We start from the raw sequence: 19,025 nt of genomic DNA, 5'->3' as shown, positions 1-19,025 counted from the left end.
ACAAGCACTCAGCACCTGGTTTGAGAGGGCTAGAAGATATGTGGGTGATGGAACTGCTTACATGAGTAATGGGAGCAGAAACAAGAGGTCTGTTGATGATGCGGGGAGGTTGTTATTTTCATTTTCCTTAGCGGATTGCGCAACATCAGAACAAAGCTTTTTACACAAAGCTTTTATACACACACACACACGTGCGCCGCCAACACCACCAAGCAGCTGCAGCCTCTCAGAGTGTCACGGGGCTCAGCTGGGAGGTCACCTCCCCGCCGCCTTTCCAATAATATCAGCCTCTCTGTGATGCTCGACTCAGCTTTTTTGCTGCTCTCCGTCTCCAGAAGTGATCGAACTCCGCGATATCAACGTCACTGCGCCAGTTGGCCGTTGGGACACCGGGGATATCTGCACCAGCAGGTGATGGAAGCACATCACACTGGCACAAACATCCACAACTGCAATTTTTTCTAATATATCCGGTTCAACATGTGACAATATGTGATTAGGAAAGGCGAAGGACACCCTCGAGGTCAAACCAGAATAAATGGTGTGCAGAGGAGGCCTGTCAGGCACCAACCACAGTTTGGAAAGCCCTTAATCCCTGTTCGCTCATTTTCTGACCTTTCAATAATCACATGATAACAGTTTGGGACAAAGGCGCTCAGATCCACACTGATCCCCCCCCTGTCCTGTCTGCAGGAGGTTCAGCTGCCTTTGACTCAAACACCTTGACCTGGTTTATGGATAACCAAGAGCATGCAGACACTTTATCTGAATTTACAGATTCTGACAGCAAAGGTCGCGGTAGCTGAGTGCTTTATTCCAGGGCCACTGGACTTCTGCTGACTTGTTTACAGTGCAGACTTATCAGCTCTCACACAAAAGGTTCCTGCAGTTTGTTAATTAATTAATTCCATAAATAAGAAGCCTTTTGGATGATCAGCAAAATGTCTTCAAGCAAGATAACAGAACTCTAGCTGGCCTAGATTCAGGCCTTATGCATTTGTTTACCTCCCCAGAGGCAGCAATTTTCTTTACAGTATACTGGTTTAATCCCAACTGTAAAGACCAATATAATTAGGAGTGTGCTGATCTGCCTTGGTGCAGGAGGGCTGTGTACAAAGGACTGAGCACACAGTAGATCTAATTATCTTTAAGCTGCATTGTTTCAGCTCTAATGAATAATGGAATTAGGAGACACTGAACAATTCCGTAGTGGCTCTTGGGTCATTGGTGAACTGGTCGGAAAACCGCGGCTGTCGTGGTGAAGGTGTGTCGCACGATCAGCCGAACTTTCTCCTGCAAACTCATGAGCTGTGCTGAAAGAGGACTTCAAAACTGAATAAGACCGGCCTCGAGGGCTGAATTTGGCTGATAAGCGTCCGCTCCGTCAGCCCAGCCCCGTCTCTGCAATGATAGCAGCTTATTTATTTCCTCTTACTGTAAATGAGCACATTAGGACTCTGATGTTTATTTTCTTTCCATTGCATGTAAATGAGAGGCAGCAGCAGATGAATGGACTCATAGAGGCACAAACCGTTTTCTGGCCCGAGGAAAGTTCACAGATCCCTCATATACTGATGGCTAACTTTAACCTCTGCGCTCACAGCGCCACTGTTTACTTTAGCTTCTGGATGCAGTCAATGGTCTGCAGGAAGCATTGGTCCAGAACGAGGGAATACCTCTGAGGAGAAGGATGGAGAAAGGAGTCATTCAAACCTGGAATGACAAATAGGTGAGGCTGTTTACGTGCGCCGTGTTTACATAAGTTTGTGTTTGTTTTGGTGGGTTATTGGGCATTTTGGAATAAATCTACACCTTTCTGCGTAATACAGCTGCATAAAACAATATTAAAATTGTCCAGCCGCGTGTGTTGCTTATTTAAAAGGGATGACACTCTCTAATGAGCCTCCTCAACGAGTGTAGCCAGTCGATAACAACAGAGTTTTTTCACTCAAAAGATCATCAAAAATTAGGACGCCGCAGAGAATTTAATTTCAGGTATACAAGCCGGAATCGTCGGTCTTACATTCCACATTTGGGCAACTTCGAGGTATTTTTCTTAAAACACCACCGAGTCACTTCCCATCAACAAATACCCCGCTGCATGTCGCACGGTGTGATGCGTGGTTGTCAGTCCTGCGGGCGTCTCCACATGGAGGTTGTGGTGTCTCATCTGGTCGTGCAGAGACACTCCTAAGTCCGCTCTCCTTTTTTCCTGGAGGTATTCAACACAAGCTGGTTTTTGTTACTCTGAGCATAAAGGTTTTCTTCATCACTTGCAAACTCTGATATTTTTGTCTTGTGGCACTTTCTCGCCGAGTCCAGCGGGGACCTGCCAATCTCCCACAGGGTCCTGGAAGAAATAGTGTGGTATTTGAAGCAGCACACTAACTCAGCCACGGTTTCAAATTAAGCGTGATGTGGAAGGACGGGATGGGGGGGGGGAGTCCGTTGAAATCCTTTTGGCTACATCAGAAGAAATTAACTTGAATGGTAGCACGAACGTACAGGCCACTCCCTCTTGGCTGCTCGTGTCCAGGCAACCTGTGGATTTACCAGCTAAAATGGCGAGCTACAGGCCCACGCACTGTTCATGTGACGCGCTCCAGGGAATGCACGGAGCGACTGCATTGGAAGCCGTGCCGCATTCATTTTCAACCGCTATTCCCACACAGCTGGTCTCAAGTCAGACCTGATTAGGAGGAATATTTGAAATGCATATTGAAGGCCCGATGAACTTCACTGGGGCGTTTAGTATTTGGACTGGCGTGTTACACATCGAAGTACAACTATCTGGAGCCAAGAAAAATTCAAACCCTCCAGGAGAGTTACACCATGAGAGGCAAATAATAAATCTAAGATATTGAGACATCACTTTTACTGATTAAATGGATGTTCCATTTGCATGCGGAGGGGTTATATGATTCCAACATTATCTATAAAGTTCTCTCAAATCATATACAGTACGATGCCTAGACACGTTACAGCCGTTTAAAAGCAGCATACGCAGAAGGAACAGAACCATGGGGAGACATCCTTTCAGAGGCCAGCATTTCAGCAATTAGTAAGAATGCTTGTCTTGTGCCATTAGGGAATACATAAAAGCTCTCCTCCTCAAGATAACCCAACACAAAGCAACCGTCGCAAACCGTTTTAGGGGATTTAAATTAGGAACAGAATGGAGAGCTGTAATGTGTTTGCTTGACAGAAGCCTCTCTCCTGCAGGCGGCTGTGCGTCACGAGTTGGGAGAAGGTAGTGGACATGAGGTTGTGCAGGATCCGGCCTCTTCCCCTGGTTAACATCTCGTCTCGGCTGTCACGAAGCCCGCAGCAAAAGCATGCTTGACTTATCTCATCATGTCACTGCAGAGCCTCGGGTCACGTTGGAGAGTGCTCTAAGCGATGCCCACAGAGCCTCCGCTCCTCCAGCTAAGTAAGAGCGGACAACAAGGACATCTCTGTGCGGGACTAACATATGGGTTTAGAGCGTTGCCGTGTCTTATGATCGCGGTCTAAAACTAAAACCGTGCTTATGCTCGGTTCAGAACATCTCCGGCGTTGTCACGGATGCACGAACAGTCCGCTGCCGGACAGCTTGTTCAGCCCGCCCGCAGCATGTAGCCTCCACCGGGGTCGTATTAAAAATAGCATTCTTTACATTCTCCTTGTGTGATCCCAGGAAGGAGCATCTTCGCTGCTATCACTGAGTTGAATCTGATTTTACGTCTTCCATCTTTTGCTCAAGGATCACCATCCTGCGGCGCTCCTCTTGGTACTTCAGCTGGGCCTCCAGAAGCTTCTGACTGACTTCTTTTTCTCTGTTGAAGTCAAGCAGTTTCAAATTTACACTCTTTTTCATGGTGTTAGGAAATTTGATTAATGTACCTTCAAATCAAGGTGAATGAACTATATTGAAAGACAACAAAGGAAAAATGAAAGGAGTAGTACGTGTCCATGACTTTGGAACCAACTAATGAATGGAGAGAATAATATCATGCTGGATACTTTATTCAACATTTACTAAGATTTTTTTTTGCAAGATTATGCAAAAAACAAGATAAGCCTTCGACAAAACCCGGTGGGGTTGTGGGGTGAGGAACGGGCCTTTATAAGAACGCATTACATTTTGCTGTGATTCTGGAAAAATGGGCAGATCCAAGAATGCTAATTTCAGGAGCCTGTCGGCCCTTGGCTGAGACATGTGCTCTACTGTGCTTGCTTGTGTTTTTAATCCACTGAATTGGATTTCCAGATGAAAATAAAACATGGAAAATAACATCTTAAAAGGTCCAGTGTTCCTTGTGTCAGTCACTGAGCTGGACTCGTGCACGGACACTGCCATCTCGAGGACTAAACGCACATGTCGCTGCTTTTCGTGGGAGTCGGACGGCTCGTGTTTTTAAAATAAGTTATCTCGCTTTGGGAAAGGATGAACAAAGGTTAAAATGGGTCTTACTTTGTCTGTAGGATGTGAACCAGCTCGAGGAGTTTGTCTCTCTCCTCGCAGAGGATTCTGTACTGGTTCGACTGGGTCATCAGTTCACTCACATCAGCTGAGCAGGTTGGACACTTTGAAGCTGTTGGGCCACTGAGAACAAGACAGGAGGAAAAAGGGTGAACGTGTGGTTTTTAGGATGTCTTCAACTATTATTGGCTTCATCTTTTGCACTGTCCTAGACATCATTGAATGAACAGCAGCAGGTTTCTCTTCACTTACTTAACTTCCACGCTGCTTCCCACAGCAGGCAGCACCAGTTTATGACCAAATTTAGAAGCTGATCTAAAAAGAGACAAAAATGGAAGGACGTAACACAATTTTAGATTAATTAACTGCCAGAGAAACCTTAACAAACAATTGGATCTGAAAAGTCCCCATAAGCCAGAAGGATTTAGTGAACCAGGTTATATATCTCGGAACAATGTTTCACAACAACAGTATCGAGAGGGCCATCTTAGTGACCTGTGAGGTGCTCACGTGATCCTTTATTTTTTATTCCTTTTTATAAATGTGACTACCCAAATGAGACTTGCTTGGGAATGTCGCCCTCTTCAGGGAGTCTTGCGGAACTGCAGACTGTCACGCTCGGTTGGGATTTCTTCTGCTGCTGGCTGAGCTGCCGGAGCAGCTCCTGCATCTGTGTCTGCTGCTTCTGGTAGATATAAAAGCAACAATCCTGGCTCGAAATGTATTAAAACGCATAAATGCCTATTTGGTCTTTGTAACATATACCCATTTTTATGTAAACTTGCGTTATTTACATTCCAGTTGGACAACCTGACAGTATAACTGTTGGTCTTCGCATCATCAGCATCTTAAATTAAAATAGTTGTTAAAAGAAAATGCCCAACAGGGTGTCAGTGAATTTATTTTATCTTAACACCTCACCAGCAGAACATCCACGAGCTCATCGTCGTGTTTACCCTTCTCCAGCAGGGCGGACATTTGGACCTTCAGAGCTTTCAATTCAGCAGACAAAGATTTGTTTCGGGCCTTGGAGGCGTCCAGCTTCTTCCTCATATCCTCGTGGTCCTTCAGGAGACCTTCGTGGTCCACGGAGAGCCTCTGAAAACAAGCGTGTGAGTAAGACGTGCCAGAGCAGACTGCCAGAACCAGATAAAAGTTTTATTATTATTATTATTATTATTACTCTACATGCACTTTAGCCACCTCAAATGCTTCCCTCTTCTCCTTCTCAATGCTGCGAATGTAGCTGAGGTTCCTCTCTTGAGGAGGGGTTGTATGCAGGAGCCCCACACCATAAAATGCCTCCTCCGGGCTGGGCGGCCTTCTCTGAGTCGATGGATTCAGCTGCTGCTCCAGATCTCGCAACTGTTGCACAGCGCATTTTGTCAGCCACATTGTGAGTAAACTTTCAGAGCTTTGAGTAACACAAGCAGTGATTCACAGCCCAAAGAGAGTAAAGCTTTGCTTGCCCTCGTCTGTAGAGCCAGTATCTGCTGGGCTCGGCCTCTGAAGGTCCCTGGGGAGCTTATCAGCTGCTGCAGATTGACCTCCTCTCCAACCTCACTGGCCAAAACCTGCAACAGCAGTAACACATCACAACAAAGAACAAAGAAATCACTCCAGAATATGAGTAAGTGACTGAAGTGTAATAAGTAACTACCTTATGAGCCATCTTCAACTCCTGTCTGACAGACTGAAGCTGGTTTCGATACTCTGACACTTTCAAGAGGGCAGCGGACAGTTTCTCCTGCAGTGACTTCATCGGGGGGGTTTCCTGCTTTTTTTTTTGTAAACGCGTGAGAAACTGTTGAGCCTGAATCACAGTCAGATGTGTTAAGAGAACGGGATTGCGCAATACCTCGCAGCCATTAGTTGCCCTCTTATTGGATGTCTTTGCATCATTCTTCTGCTCAGCTGATAAAAGTGGCAGCAGATCCTGCAACTGTGAAGAAAAGGCACAACAATAATCCTGGTTTAGCTCCTCTGACATAAATCACGCCATGTGCGCTACCTCCTTCTCAAGCTCTCTGATTCTGCCAGAGTTTTGTTTGGATTTCAGCTTCTCTCGCTCGATATCGCAGGACAGCTCTCTGTTCTTCTTGGACAGCTCCACGATTTTGGTGGCGGCTGCGTCTCCCGCCAAGCCCGACACGCCTGGACAAAAGAGCAGCCAGGTGTTGAGGAAGCTGTGGTGTGTTCGCCGCTGCCTGATGTCCACATACCTGCCAAAGCCAGTCGCTCCTCCTCTCTCTTCCTCTTAAGGTGTTTAATTTCAAACTCCTTTTCACTCACAAGTTTAAAGAGGCGACTATTTTCATCTTTAAGCTCCCTCAGCTGGTCTTGTAAATATTCATTCTCAGAACTATAAGAAGGTAAAAAGAAAGTTTATACAGGCATGATTTGTTGATAAAGGTCATTTAAATTGAATTTAAATTAAACTTATAGGCCTTAAACAGTTAATTACTCAAATGACCGTTGTTGATACTCACCTGTCAATGCTAATGTCAGGCTGAGAAACATCTAAATAATCCTGGGTAACGACCTTGTTGGCCTCTCTTTCCTTTTTCCTGTCCAGTTTTCTTTTTTCCTGCTGTTGCTGCAGTGCTTGGAACTGCAGCCGCAGATGATTCAGCTCACCATCGTTATCCATGACCTTTGGTAAAGAGAAGAGAAGAAGCCAAATATGTAGTGATATACAGTATATTTTCATCTTTAGAACACCTCTCACCTGCTTCCGTCTCTTCCAACAGCAAAGCCACCCTGGTTCTCGCCTTGATTATTGTAACTGCATTCTTTTTGGTCTCCCGAACAAATCTATCCTTAAATTTTAATTATTTCAAAATTACCAGAACCCCCTCCACTACTTTGTTTTGATTTCTATTGTGCTTTTTAATGTATCTCTTTATTTATTGTTTATTGGTATATGCTCTAAGGTGACCTTGCATGTCCAGAAAAGCACCAATGAATAAAATGTATATTTATCATTAGGTTATTAAAAGACTTTAATCTCTCATTTTGAACACTCTTTGCATCCTTTAATCTGCAGAACGCTAAATGTGCAGAGAATGACCATAAATTATGGAGATCTTAATTTTTCTACATAGGAACTCCAAAAGATTTGATATAATTAGATGACTAACCTAAAGCTTAGGGGTTAAAAATGCACAAATGTTTGATATCATGTGAAGATGACAATAATATAACATAAATAATGCTCACCGGTCAGGCAAGTTGCAGGAAATATGAGGCTGTTTTGCACCGCATGTCCGCTACAGCCTGTCGAGGCAGTGGCAGCTAATTGCGGCGTTTCGGTCGCCAGGGCAACGGCACTCGACGAGCGGACAAGATCTCGCGGGAACAAGCAAGGGGCCTGATAACGACAAGCTTTGAAGTACAATTTAATCCGAATTAAATACTCGATAAAAATAAACAAGCGAACAAAGTGTTTTTTAAGTGAATAAAAAAAAACAGAACGTCACAACTGGTGCAACTGGCCATTTATTTCAAATAACCGTTTCCTTTTGGCTTCCACAATGTGGTTGGTGAAAATTGTTCTCCCCATTTATGGTTTGGGGATGTTTAATAGACGTTAATGGCATTATTTCTATTTTTTATCCTTGGACGTTGCCAACGCACCAATATGTCCACAAGGGGGCGTTAAAGACGCTTTCCAAATGTTCCTCGCTCTCTTCTGTTTTTTTTGTTCAAGTCATATGAAAACAGAAAGTGTTATTTTAATATTTCCCCCAAATACTGAAAAATAAACGTCATGTGGCAATGTGATACATTTCCTGGATGTACTGTCAGATGTTGGTTCACAGTTAAGGGACGTCTATTTCACAATGCTGGTTGGGTGTGTTTAGAAGGAAATCAAACTTTTATTATTATAACAGTGGCTGTAAAAGAATATAAAGTAAAATAAAATTTTATATTTTGTAAGATAATTTACACGTTTGGCAACACCCAAAACATAAGAAGAGAGCACTTGAAAACAGTGTCAGCGTTAAGCTAAATACATACATACATACACACACTGTATGTGTATATATTCAAATGTTAAATATTCTCAATGGAGCTTGTTAAACAAAACAGTGAGCCAATGTAGTTAAGATTTCTTTATTTTGTAAAGGAAATAAGCATTTTAAAAGAAATCTCAAGTATTTGTATTCATATACTGTATATTATACATAATACTTCACAATAAATTAACAAGGCATTTATATTTATAAAATGTCCTATTTTTTGATATTTTAATGTTATTGTATGTTCAGCAGGTGTACCACATTTACTAAAACAGAGTGATGGAATAGAAGTTGGACCCCTTTGTATGTGAGTGTATATTTGGCCTTTCTGTTCACTGAAGAAAAATGGTTTCTTTACCGTGTGTGAGAGAGAGTTAGAGAAAGAGAGAGAGAATCCCACAAGATGATCTACCACATCTTCCAAATGTTAGCTAAGGTGAGCGCATTGTAAAAACGGCAAATGAATGTTAGTAAACCCATGAACACAGCAGACCGATCCATTCAGTCATGCGCAGAGTGCTGAAATCGATCCCAGCTGAGGGATAAGAGGGATGATTACAGTCTGGACAGATCACCAGCAGTCCATCACGGATCACTCACATATACCTATGGGGCATTGACTGTTTGAGGAAATATCTATAGGGGATTCACACAGATCTGGAAAGAAAATGCCAAACAAATGTCCCAGAACTTTCTTACTATGGAGGCAAAACTGGAAAAAAAGTTATTAATTACAGTACAAATTCACAATAGTTAAAACTAAAAGTGAAAACACCTAAATGGCAGCAGCGATGTATTTTTTACTGGAACTGCCTTACTAAGTTTTGCTGAAGTGGGTCATGGGTACCATCAGCCATTGTGTATAAAACATTAGAGGTTATAATAATCTGTATCGTGTTCAGTCCTTCTCTCTACTTGTGATTTTCTTTAGGTTTTGCAAAGTAGTCCTTGTACATTGAAAACAAGACACCTGGAACAAAGAAACAGAGAAGAGTTACTGTCAATGACAGATTTCAGACTGACTCAAAATAGAAGAGAATCGGAAAGGTGATGCTGCACACTACGTACCAACAGTCATGGCGCCAACCACAAAGCCTTGTGCAGCCACACGCATGTGGATCAGGTGAACTGACATCTTGGTATCTCCGCGACTTCTCATTTTCATCAGTCTGTAGCCAACAATGGCTAAGAATCCTGCCATTCCTACAAAGAGCAGATTTTCCATGAACTTTTTGACATACCTTTTTAAAAATAGATAAAAATCAAATCCCCGCTCAGGATCGACCTAGAAAGGGTGGATCTGTCTTAAAATGTAATGAGATCATAAATGGCCAATTCCAAGACAAGATTGCACAAAGTTTACATAGTAAATTCCCAAAAGGTCTCAGGAAGGCGGGGAAGGGGTGATGTGTAATATTCATTCATTAGAAGGAGCACTTACCCACTGGAACAAATGGATTTTCCTTTGCTTTCCGAAGGAATTTGGACTCATTTTCCTCAATGCCAGACATCTTTCCTAAATTGATAAAGAAAATGACAGCATTAGTAACTGTTTTCATAAAACGTACCATGACAGTTTAATTACTTTTTTTTAGCTTCTTATTTTAATGCCAAATCTCTAAAAATAGATGTTAAAAAAAAAAAAAAAGCCAGAACGTTAAATGACTGAAAGCCAGGGGTCCATAGTTGATTAAGGAACCGTCTGTTCCGGCTCGGCTGCTACCCGGAAAGCTCAGAGGTTACACATGAAGGGCAACCAGAAGAATACGCACTATACTATACAAGATAGAGGCTCAGTGATCCATTTTAAAGACTTATATCAATGAGACTTAATGCCGAATAAAAATCTTTCATGTATCAAATACAGCAAAATAATCGAACGACCACTAAAGCACTCGTTTCGTAGTACTTTCATTTATTAAAGTACATAGCCACGAGAGCTTTTTCGTTCTTACCTTTTCAGATGTGCGTAGATCAAATCAATAAAATTGCGATGTTCTTTGTTCCTGAAAAGGAAAACTCACCAAGTCGGTACGATAAACTGAAGATAAGAGCCGGTACGTGATGTAACCATGGGAGTACGGTCTTTCGCGTAGCTATGACGTCAACGGGAAGTTACCCATGCATCTTCATGCAAAATCGGAAAGTCGAGTTTCATTACACAAAATAGATGTCTACGAAAATACAAATGCGGAACAAGCATTCAACATAGACTTATGAAACTAGACTTATATTATACCTGAAATATTTCAGACCATGTTATTTTAATTACGTAAATTGGTTCATACATGTGATGTAATGTTAATACTTTTACTTGTTATAACAGCATATTTACTGTCCACGTTTAAATATCCACAACATGATCCTGTGTTAATCCATTTAACATTTTTCCAATGCATTGAAAGGTTACTAGATAAAATAAGTGTGTTTTTTAAGTGTTTTGTCCGTTCAGCGCAACACGTAGAGTTAGTAGCCTGCTCTCCGTTGTAGCCTAAACACAACTGCTATGCTACTTCCTTGACAGTGATAGCGATCCTGGCGTGACTACATATAAAAATATACTCCCCCCCCCCCCCCCCCCCATATATTTAGATTCATTTTTTTAATCTAGTTGCGTGTTTGCTTGCTTACGTTCTATAACGGTGGTTGACGGTGGAATGAACGTGCCTCTCAAAACGACTCTCTGGACTGACGTAACAGTCGTTTTGAGGCCTCGTGTGTGCACGTTCCTCCAACGTGCGTCATCAGTCTGCGGCCATTAGTACTATTACTACTGCTACCACTGATAAAAATGCTAACAACAGTAATAAGCACCTAATCTCCCCACATTTCCTGACTTAAAATACCTTCATTGACTTTGTTCCATCTGTTGAGAATTGTCTTTATCTTGTTATGTGTTTCACCATATGTTTCTGTCTTCTCTTAGAAGTTAGGCAAGGCAGACTCATTGGTAAATATAATAAAGAGCAGAGACATTCCATTTGCAGGATTGTTGTTTGTTCTATTGTTATCTCAGGAGCCAGTCAGGCAGGGGGTGTCAAACACTCATTGTAAATGCGACATCAGGGGGGTTGATGATCACATTTGCATGAAGAATGAGATCTGGCTACCTGGGAAAACAATGGAAAAGAAGAACCCTACCAACACCGCAGGGGACTGGAGGAAGAGGACGAGGACATCTCAGCGGGGGATCTGGATTGGATTGCATGGACATTGTGAATTTGCATGTGTGTGACTATAAAGGACTGGGCCAAGGGATAGTTAGGTGGTCAGACTTCGTGCCCTGACAATTAACTTTGTTGTTGCTAGGGTTATGAACTGGCCCGGAGCTCTGTAATATTTGTATCTGGAATTGGTTCTATTGTCAAATACATTTTGAAATTGGTACTTTTCTTCTCGAAGTCTTCATTCAACGAACACGCGGATCGGCAGCTACATACGGGAGGTATTGCGATCCAACACATCGTATATTGTTTATCTTGTGTTTGAGGGTGAGCTTCAGTGAAAGGATTGTTGATTGAGGAGGCAGATTATAGACTGATTCCGATGAGAGAACCACGGTACTTGGAGGGATCTGAGTCTTCCTTTAATGGTCGGTGTTCAACCTAAAACAAACCCACATGTTGTGAGGTAATACAAGGCTACGGAACACAGGTTGCTTTCTGATCGAAGCTAAGGGGCTCCGATCATCGCCTATGAAATTTCATTCAAATCTGTTCCTAACTTTTTCAGCTCCACTTACAGAAATACAAATTCCAGCTATCACATTACCGTACATCTGTCATGGGCGGACAAAACAACAGATGGACAGCCAACCTTAATGGAAATTTTAAAAAAAAAAACAGCTTTGGAGCATCACTTTGACGTGGTACCCGTGGTCTTTCTTTTATGCAATTATTGAAGACAAGGTGGCCCTAATCTGATCTGTAATCTAATAGGCCTTGTATAGATCAAATTATAGTGGTAAATTCAAACAGTTCTTCAAACAACCATCAACCCTGGATGAAAATAATATAAGAATAAATTCATGTCTGTTTTTACTTCTTTGATCTTTTTGTTCCTGTCTGATTAGGTAATATTATAAGTTGCTATTATCTTAATATCATTTGTTATCTTGGCTTCCTGACAAACCTGTAAATTTATGACAGAATATGTAAATAGAAGTGCAGTAATAAAGAGATCACATAACCAGTCTAAAGCAATACTGTGGAAGTTAATGAGTTAATGCAGCCTAATGCAGCAGAACACTGGGTGAGAAGCAGGTATGCAGGTGCACATAGGACCAGTGCATGTCTGACTCAATAGCACCCATAGAACACCCAAACATGCGTGGACATCCACATGAGGTGAACAAGTATACTACCGGTACATTGAAAGGCACAGAGTCTGGAACCCAGCTAACACTAACCAGTGCCCCAAGGAGTTGCACAGATTCTTCCCAGTAAATCAGAAAATCCTGCAGGTGGCGCTACATCACAACTCTTCTGGAGTTGAGATAATATGACAAGAATGGGTGTGGACAGTTGGGTTTTTAATTTGTCTACTTTCAAACCATGATAATGTTAACATTAGACTGTGGCACCATTTATATTCTATTGAATGCATTTGACTTAATGTCAGAAAACAACTTTTAGAACACAATTAATTTTTAATTCACACATTGCCAAATTTAGGCTGTCGACACAACACATTCATTTAGCAACAAATCCAATAAAATGCCAGTTAATCACATTCTGAGGTGCTCCGGTACCTTTGTAACATACAGTATAACGGTGTGTGTGTATGTGTGTGTGTGTGTGTGTGTGTGTGTGTGGGGGGGGGGGGGGGGGGGGGGTATAATGATCCATGCAGTCACTAAAATGCTGTATAAAAGTCACTAAAGAAACTTCTGAACATGAACCTATTTAGCATCTCGTTCTCTATCTCCCTCCCTGTTTATCTCTTTTTATGTTATCAGGGCAAACTCTCCCCTTGACACGGTTCAGAAGGAGGAAAAAAAATCTAACTGAAAAATCCAAGTTACTGACGGTCAAGGTCATACTTAAATAAATATACCGGTGCAGGCCATAGGGGTAAAGCTTAAGAGACAAAAACAACAAAATCAAAGCACCGAACATTTAACAAACACACACAACAAAATTAAGCACCAAAGAAAAGCAGAGAAATCAACTCAGATAAGAAATGGTTGGGACATTACTAGATCCTGATTAATTTGCTATAACTGAGATATAAGACTATATTTTTCCCTACCTATTTTACTTTAAATTATACTTAATTATACTTAATGATGTGGCTTTAAATGAGTATATTAATGCAGTGTTATGAACATGAATATTTGGAGTTTTACCTTTTCATGGGACTTTGCAATCATGTTTGCTGTGGCTGTGAACTTTGAAACTTCTGGGTCTCTTCCTATTGCCAGTAGATCTCTGGGTGGATACATAATTTCCTGAGGTTCACCAAGAAGTCTCCACTTCTCTCAGTGTATTTTTAATGCACTAATATGAATATTAATCGATTTTTTTGGATTCATGAATATCCCGTTATTGGTCAATGTTAGAGCCAGAAATGATTTTGAAAATTATTTATTAAAGCCTTGCATTAGGTACTCATCTGTTCAGGACTTAAATGTGTTTCCAGTAAGAAAATAAAATTAAAAAAAAAGCTTCAATAGCCACATGGAACAAGAGCTTTAAATTACAACTAATTGCTCTGTTTTTTTAATTTATTTGAGGGAAGGGGAAAAGAATGTAAATATATTGATCTCAGATGACAAGGTCTTGTATTTTTACTCTTTTTGTTAGAATTAGGTCTGAGTGTAGCATCAAATAACAGCTTAAAATGAACAGAAGTGAACTTGCTGCTGCTATGGTTACCTTGGGTCATTTGGCAAGGCAGCTAATGTCTTTATAATCATTAATAAAGATGTTTTCTGAAGAAGCTGTACTTTCCCTGAACAAACATTATTACAGTACAGTAATGTTGCAATCTAGGAAGAATGAAATATCAACAAAATGAGTTAAAAGGATTAATGTGCCTACTTTTCATGTTAATTATGAATAGGCAACATGTACTACAAGGACTGGAATTAACCATTATAGTGCTTTACTGGTTAAATATCATCAGAACACTTCTCATGGTTGAAATCAGTCATTATCTTGCTATCTTGAGGTGTTGCCTGGCAATAGGCACGGTAGGTGAAAGCTTGGGGTCCCAGGCCAGGAGGGGACCCCCAAGGGGCGAACCATAGGCTAACGAAGAACTTATTAAAAGGCCTCTACCCCACCTATATAATTTTGTTTTGGAATTATACTTATCTGCACTCTTGAAAAGAAAACCTCTTACCTTTCAGTGTCAGATTATTTATTGTATAAGGATGAACACTGGTTGGAGGGAACCCCTGTGAATTTGTGCCCAGACACCCCAGAGACTAGAATCACCTCTGGTGTCCTCAATGACACTCAACAGTGGCAGAACAAACAAAGCTGCTCTGAGGGAACGTAGCTTCAGTTTTATCTGCAGTATTTACCGCTCTTCCAGTTTTTCTTCTTTCACCATGCAGCCTTGGTTGGATTGGGTTTCTGCAGCTGTTTGCACAGATCTCTTCTTCTCTGTCCAACATGGTCCACCACAAAATACCTGCAATAGTCATAAGTGTCTGTTTGGTCATCATTGCCAGTAGATCACTTTATGCACTATGGCTGAAAATGGCGCTTAATCCACTCAGCTCCCACCCATGTACATTACTTACAGCCTTAGACAAGCTCTAATATAAATAATAATCATTTTAAGGATTATTAAACATGATCGTTGTTGTTCATGTTTGAAAAATAAAAAGCCCACAATCCTTGAAAAAGAATATGAGGAGGAAATTGAAATCCCAGGACAAAATCTTAAGCCAGAGGAGATGGAACACAAACAGATGATACAATAATGACACAGTTGGGTGGCTGACTTTATTGTCCCTCTAAGTGAATTCCTGCTCACAAACTGGACAAACAGATGAGTCGGCATTAATTAGAACATACCCTCCAACCACGGGTAACTATTAGTCAATATTAACGCTAGCCAGAAAAAATATATATGACACTGTTACAGCCATTTCCAGCAAGAAAAGAACAGTGTGAAAAATGAAGAAGAATGAAAATATATTGAGATTATATTGAGATCTGAGATTACAAGGTCTTTTGTCTTTTTACTCTTTGTTTGAATTAGGTCTGAGTCAAATAACAGCTTAAAAATGAACAAAGGTGAACTTGCTGCTGCTGTGGTTACCTTCGGTCATTTGGGGAGGCAGCTAACGGCTTTATAATCATTAATGAAGATGTTTTCTAAAAAGCTGTACTTTCCCTGAACAAACAGTATTAAAGTAATGGTGTCATCTGCAGGGTAATCCAGCCAAAATAAACAATTGAAATATCAGGAGTCAGAAGAAAAGCTCAGAAAAATGCCCACTGTTGATGAACACATTTTAATTATGAATCGGCAACAGGGACAAGAAAATAACATTATTGTGCTTTACTGGTTCAATGTGGCCATGTGAACACCTCATCCATATCATTAAACAGAACAAAGCAAACTAAAACATTTAATTCCACAAATCTGTGCTTTCAGTGGTAATTTGACAATAGACCAGAATGGGGAACAAAAATACATAAAATAAACTGTAATTTTTGGCAATGGTGGCAGCTCATTCCTTTAATGATTTATATGCAAGGTGACAAATAGATGACAAATTAATTCGAACTGAGATGACTTATTGAGATTGAGCTTGCAAACTGGAAACAACAGAGAAACTGCAGACACAGCAACTCTGACTCCCACCTCCACTATGGGGGGAACGACCATTTATTTAATATCCAAATTTAGTTAATATAATACCGTGTTGAGGGGATTAAAACTACATGTAGTTGAACTATATGGTTATCTACAATTTGCTGTAACCCACTGGTATTCACGCTAAATTCATATTTTGTGTTTCAACTCATTTTAGTTTAACTACTTAATTCATAAACTACAATTTTGCCCAATACATGATTTACACTCACCGGCTACTTAATTAGTTCAACCTCGCTGGTAAAAGGTTGGACCCATGTTTGTCTTCAGAACTGCCTTAATTCATTGTAGTATACTTTCTACAAGGTTGGAAACACACTTTGTCTACAAATGCACATCTACAAAGGAATCTCCTGTTCCTCCACATCGCATAGGTGCTCTTTTGGATTTGGTTCAGGCAACTGTTGAGGCCATCGGAGTACAGCAAACTCATTTTTATGTTCCAGAAAGATGAGATGATCTGAGCTGTGTGAGGTGGTGCATCATCCTGCTGGCAGAAGCCAGCAGAAGATGGTCCCCTGTGGTCATAAAGGGATGTAGATGGTCAGGAACAACACTGAGGTAGGCTGCAGCCTTGAAAAGATGCTCCGTTGGTAATAAGGGGCCAAGAAAATGTTGGTGTATTTGAGTGACTGTTGCCTTTCTATGAGCTAGAACCAGTCTCCCCATTATCCTCTGCCTCACTGGGTAGATTCCCCTGCGTACCATTCTCTCTAAGCCCTACAGACGGTTGTGTGTAGTAGATCAGATCAACACTCAGATAGTTATTATTATTAGTAGTAGTAGTAGTATACAGTAATAACAATACTAATATTAATGAAAGATCTCATGATAGAAATATTATTTTACCATTACTGTGTTCCAGAACTATCTTTGAAAACAGGAATGAATCATGTCGTGACCTGCCAAGATGAACACTGGTGTTCCAGCCAGTGCATCATGTCAGCAGCTTTTTAGTGTTGGCAAAGATGTTTTTAGTGCCAAAAGGAACCGTCTGCCTAATAAATACTTTGAGAAACTGTTGACGTGTCATGTCAACAAGCGATTCTGCCCTGGTACCATGTGCTTGTTCCTAAGTGTTAGTGCCTCTGAAGTACCTCTCATGGTTTTAAACATTTTTTGTTCAAGACAGACCCATTTAGAATACATCTACCTCTTTGTATTTATTTTTATTACATTTATTGTCGACTGATATCTTTGATTTTCAAGTGGGTATTGACTGAGAGTTTTCATTTTCTCTCTGTATTACCCATCATGTTTATGGTAATCTTATGGTAGTCTGAATTAAAGGAATTAAAGGAGTATAATGAGTATAAGTATGTGCTAAAGCTACTGTTTTGAGTTGTAGTTTTACAAGATACATTTCTCCAGTGGTAAAAAGGTATTTTGCTCAAACTATTGCCAGGCTGATCAGCATTCCTGCGAAAAAGCTTCCCCAAAGCCGATAATACTTGAATCTTGCTGGGATAGGCTACAGCCTTTACAGAACAAATTTATCAAAACAAAATGTTACTGTGTAATGTTGCAAAGACCAAAAGAATATTATCCCCTTTGTTGCTTTCAGACTCAAGTATTAGAATTCATTGCTATCACAATTCCAAACAGTTCCCTCCAAAATCATACAGCTAAAATTGTGACAGGACCTTGCAAGAGGGACCAAATTACTCCTTTACTGGCTTCTCTTTATTGGTTACTTATAAAACCCAGAATAAATACTTTAGAGGCCAAGCAAGAAACTGATAGCACTGCTTTCAAACTGCTGGTTTTATTGTGGCTCCCGGAATCCTAGATATGGTAGGTGAGCCCTTGGCTATCAGGCCCCTCTCCAGATGTAGGAGGTCCCTCTCCAGATGTAGGAGGCTGATTCTCTGTAGTTTTAAGATTGACCTTCTTCTTAGAGCAAAATTGTAGTCTTCACAGTTAAAACAGGGTAATCTAACCTTTAGCTACCTAGACTTTAGTCCTATTACAGTGGAAAAATGATCCACTGACAGTTTTATCACACATTACTAGTTCAAAGCTGCATTTCTTACTGTACTGTACTGTCCTGTCCTCATTTTCTAGGCCACTCTTAGTGTCCAAATCACCATCACTACCCCATAGTTGTTGACTGACCGACTGAATGATTCAGTGGAGCCATTCAGCCCCATCTTCCCTGGTACAACTCCGTTACATGACTGGCCATCAGCAGCCTGGCCCTACTTAAGGGCTCTCCCTGTTAAAAGGGAATTTTTCATGACAATTTTGCTCACGGGGTGTGTCAGGCTGAGTGTTTCTGTAAAGCAGCAACAGAAAATCTTGATTGGAACAATATAAACAAAATAAAATGAATTAGGATTAAGGATTTTACTTTTGTGATACACTTTACCTCTGTCATAAAGTGCTAAATAATTAAGGTAAAGAAAATATTTAGGGAGATTTCTAAAATTCAAAAGTAAAATGCAGTTGTAATATAACTGGATTAGATTTTCAGATCATCAGCCAAGATATGAAAAAGCAGTTTGGAGGATGAATATGCACGTCGTGCCAACATCCGTTCTGAAATTGTCATTCCAGGAAACGAATGTCTTTGCAAATCACACTTTTTGTGCTGCAGCAAGACGTACTGTAAATAATGCCAGGCAGGATTGTGTGCTCACACAATTGTTATCTTTAACCGCATGTGCTACAAACTCTGGTCTGAATGTTATTTATCTATCAAGGCA

General features: G+C 40.8%; 2 protein-coding genes across 9 annotated transcripts; both read right to left on the bottom strand.

Moving 5' to 3' along the window:
- Positions 1-1,405: 1,405 nt before the first annotated feature.
- ccdc13 (coiled-coil domain containing 13) lies at positions 1,406-15,655 on the bottom strand. 8 transcript variants are annotated; one of them, XM_029831296.1, is made up of 14 exons: positions 15,236-15,655; positions 15,014-15,123; positions 6,952-7,115; positions 6,685-6,824; positions 6,474-6,616; positions 6,321-6,404; positions 6,123-6,239; positions 5,932-6,036; positions 5,666-5,827; positions 5,384-5,560; positions 5,014-5,147; positions 4,715-4,777; positions 4,454-4,585; positions 1,407-3,815 (listed from the first exon to the last, which is right to left on the bottom strand). In XM_029831296.1, the coding sequence occupies exons 2-14, from the start codon at positions 15,104-15,106 to the stop codon at positions 3,698-3,700; spliced, it is 1,632 nt and encodes a 543-aa protein (XP_029687156.1). In that variant the 5' UTR covers positions 15,107-15,123; positions 15,236-15,655; the 3' UTR covers positions 1,407-3,697. The 8 variants fall into 8 exon arrangements, 6 of the variants coding, with proteins under 6 accessions (XP_029687154.1, XP_029687156.1, XP_029687153.1 ...); XM_029831294.1 differs by having other exon boundaries at positions 1,406-3,815; positions 6,123-6,236; positions 15,014-15,655; XM_029831293.1 differs by having other exon boundaries at positions 15,014-15,655.
- Positions 8,565-10,526, bottom strand: higd1a (HIG1 hypoxia inducible domain family, member 1A). The gene is given in 4 exon segments (NM_001078636.2): positions 8,565-9,454; positions 9,553-9,687; positions 9,926-10,000; positions 10,440-10,526. Coding segments are annotated over 3 exon segments (264 nt in total). The 5' UTR covers positions 9,996-10,000; positions 10,440-10,526; the 3' UTR covers positions 8,565-9,395.
- Positions 15,656-19,025: the final 3,370 nt, after the last annotated feature.

The sequence above is a fragment of the Takifugu rubripes genome, chromosome 22 (genome assembly GCF_901000725.2).
Source record: "Takifugu rubripes chromosome 22, fTakRub1.2, whole genome shotgun sequence".
Classification (NCBI taxonomy): domain Eukaryota; kingdom Metazoa; phylum Chordata; class Actinopteri; order Tetraodontiformes; family Tetraodontidae; genus Takifugu; species Takifugu rubripes.
This window is presented reverse-complemented; position numbering and strand designations above follow the sequence as displayed.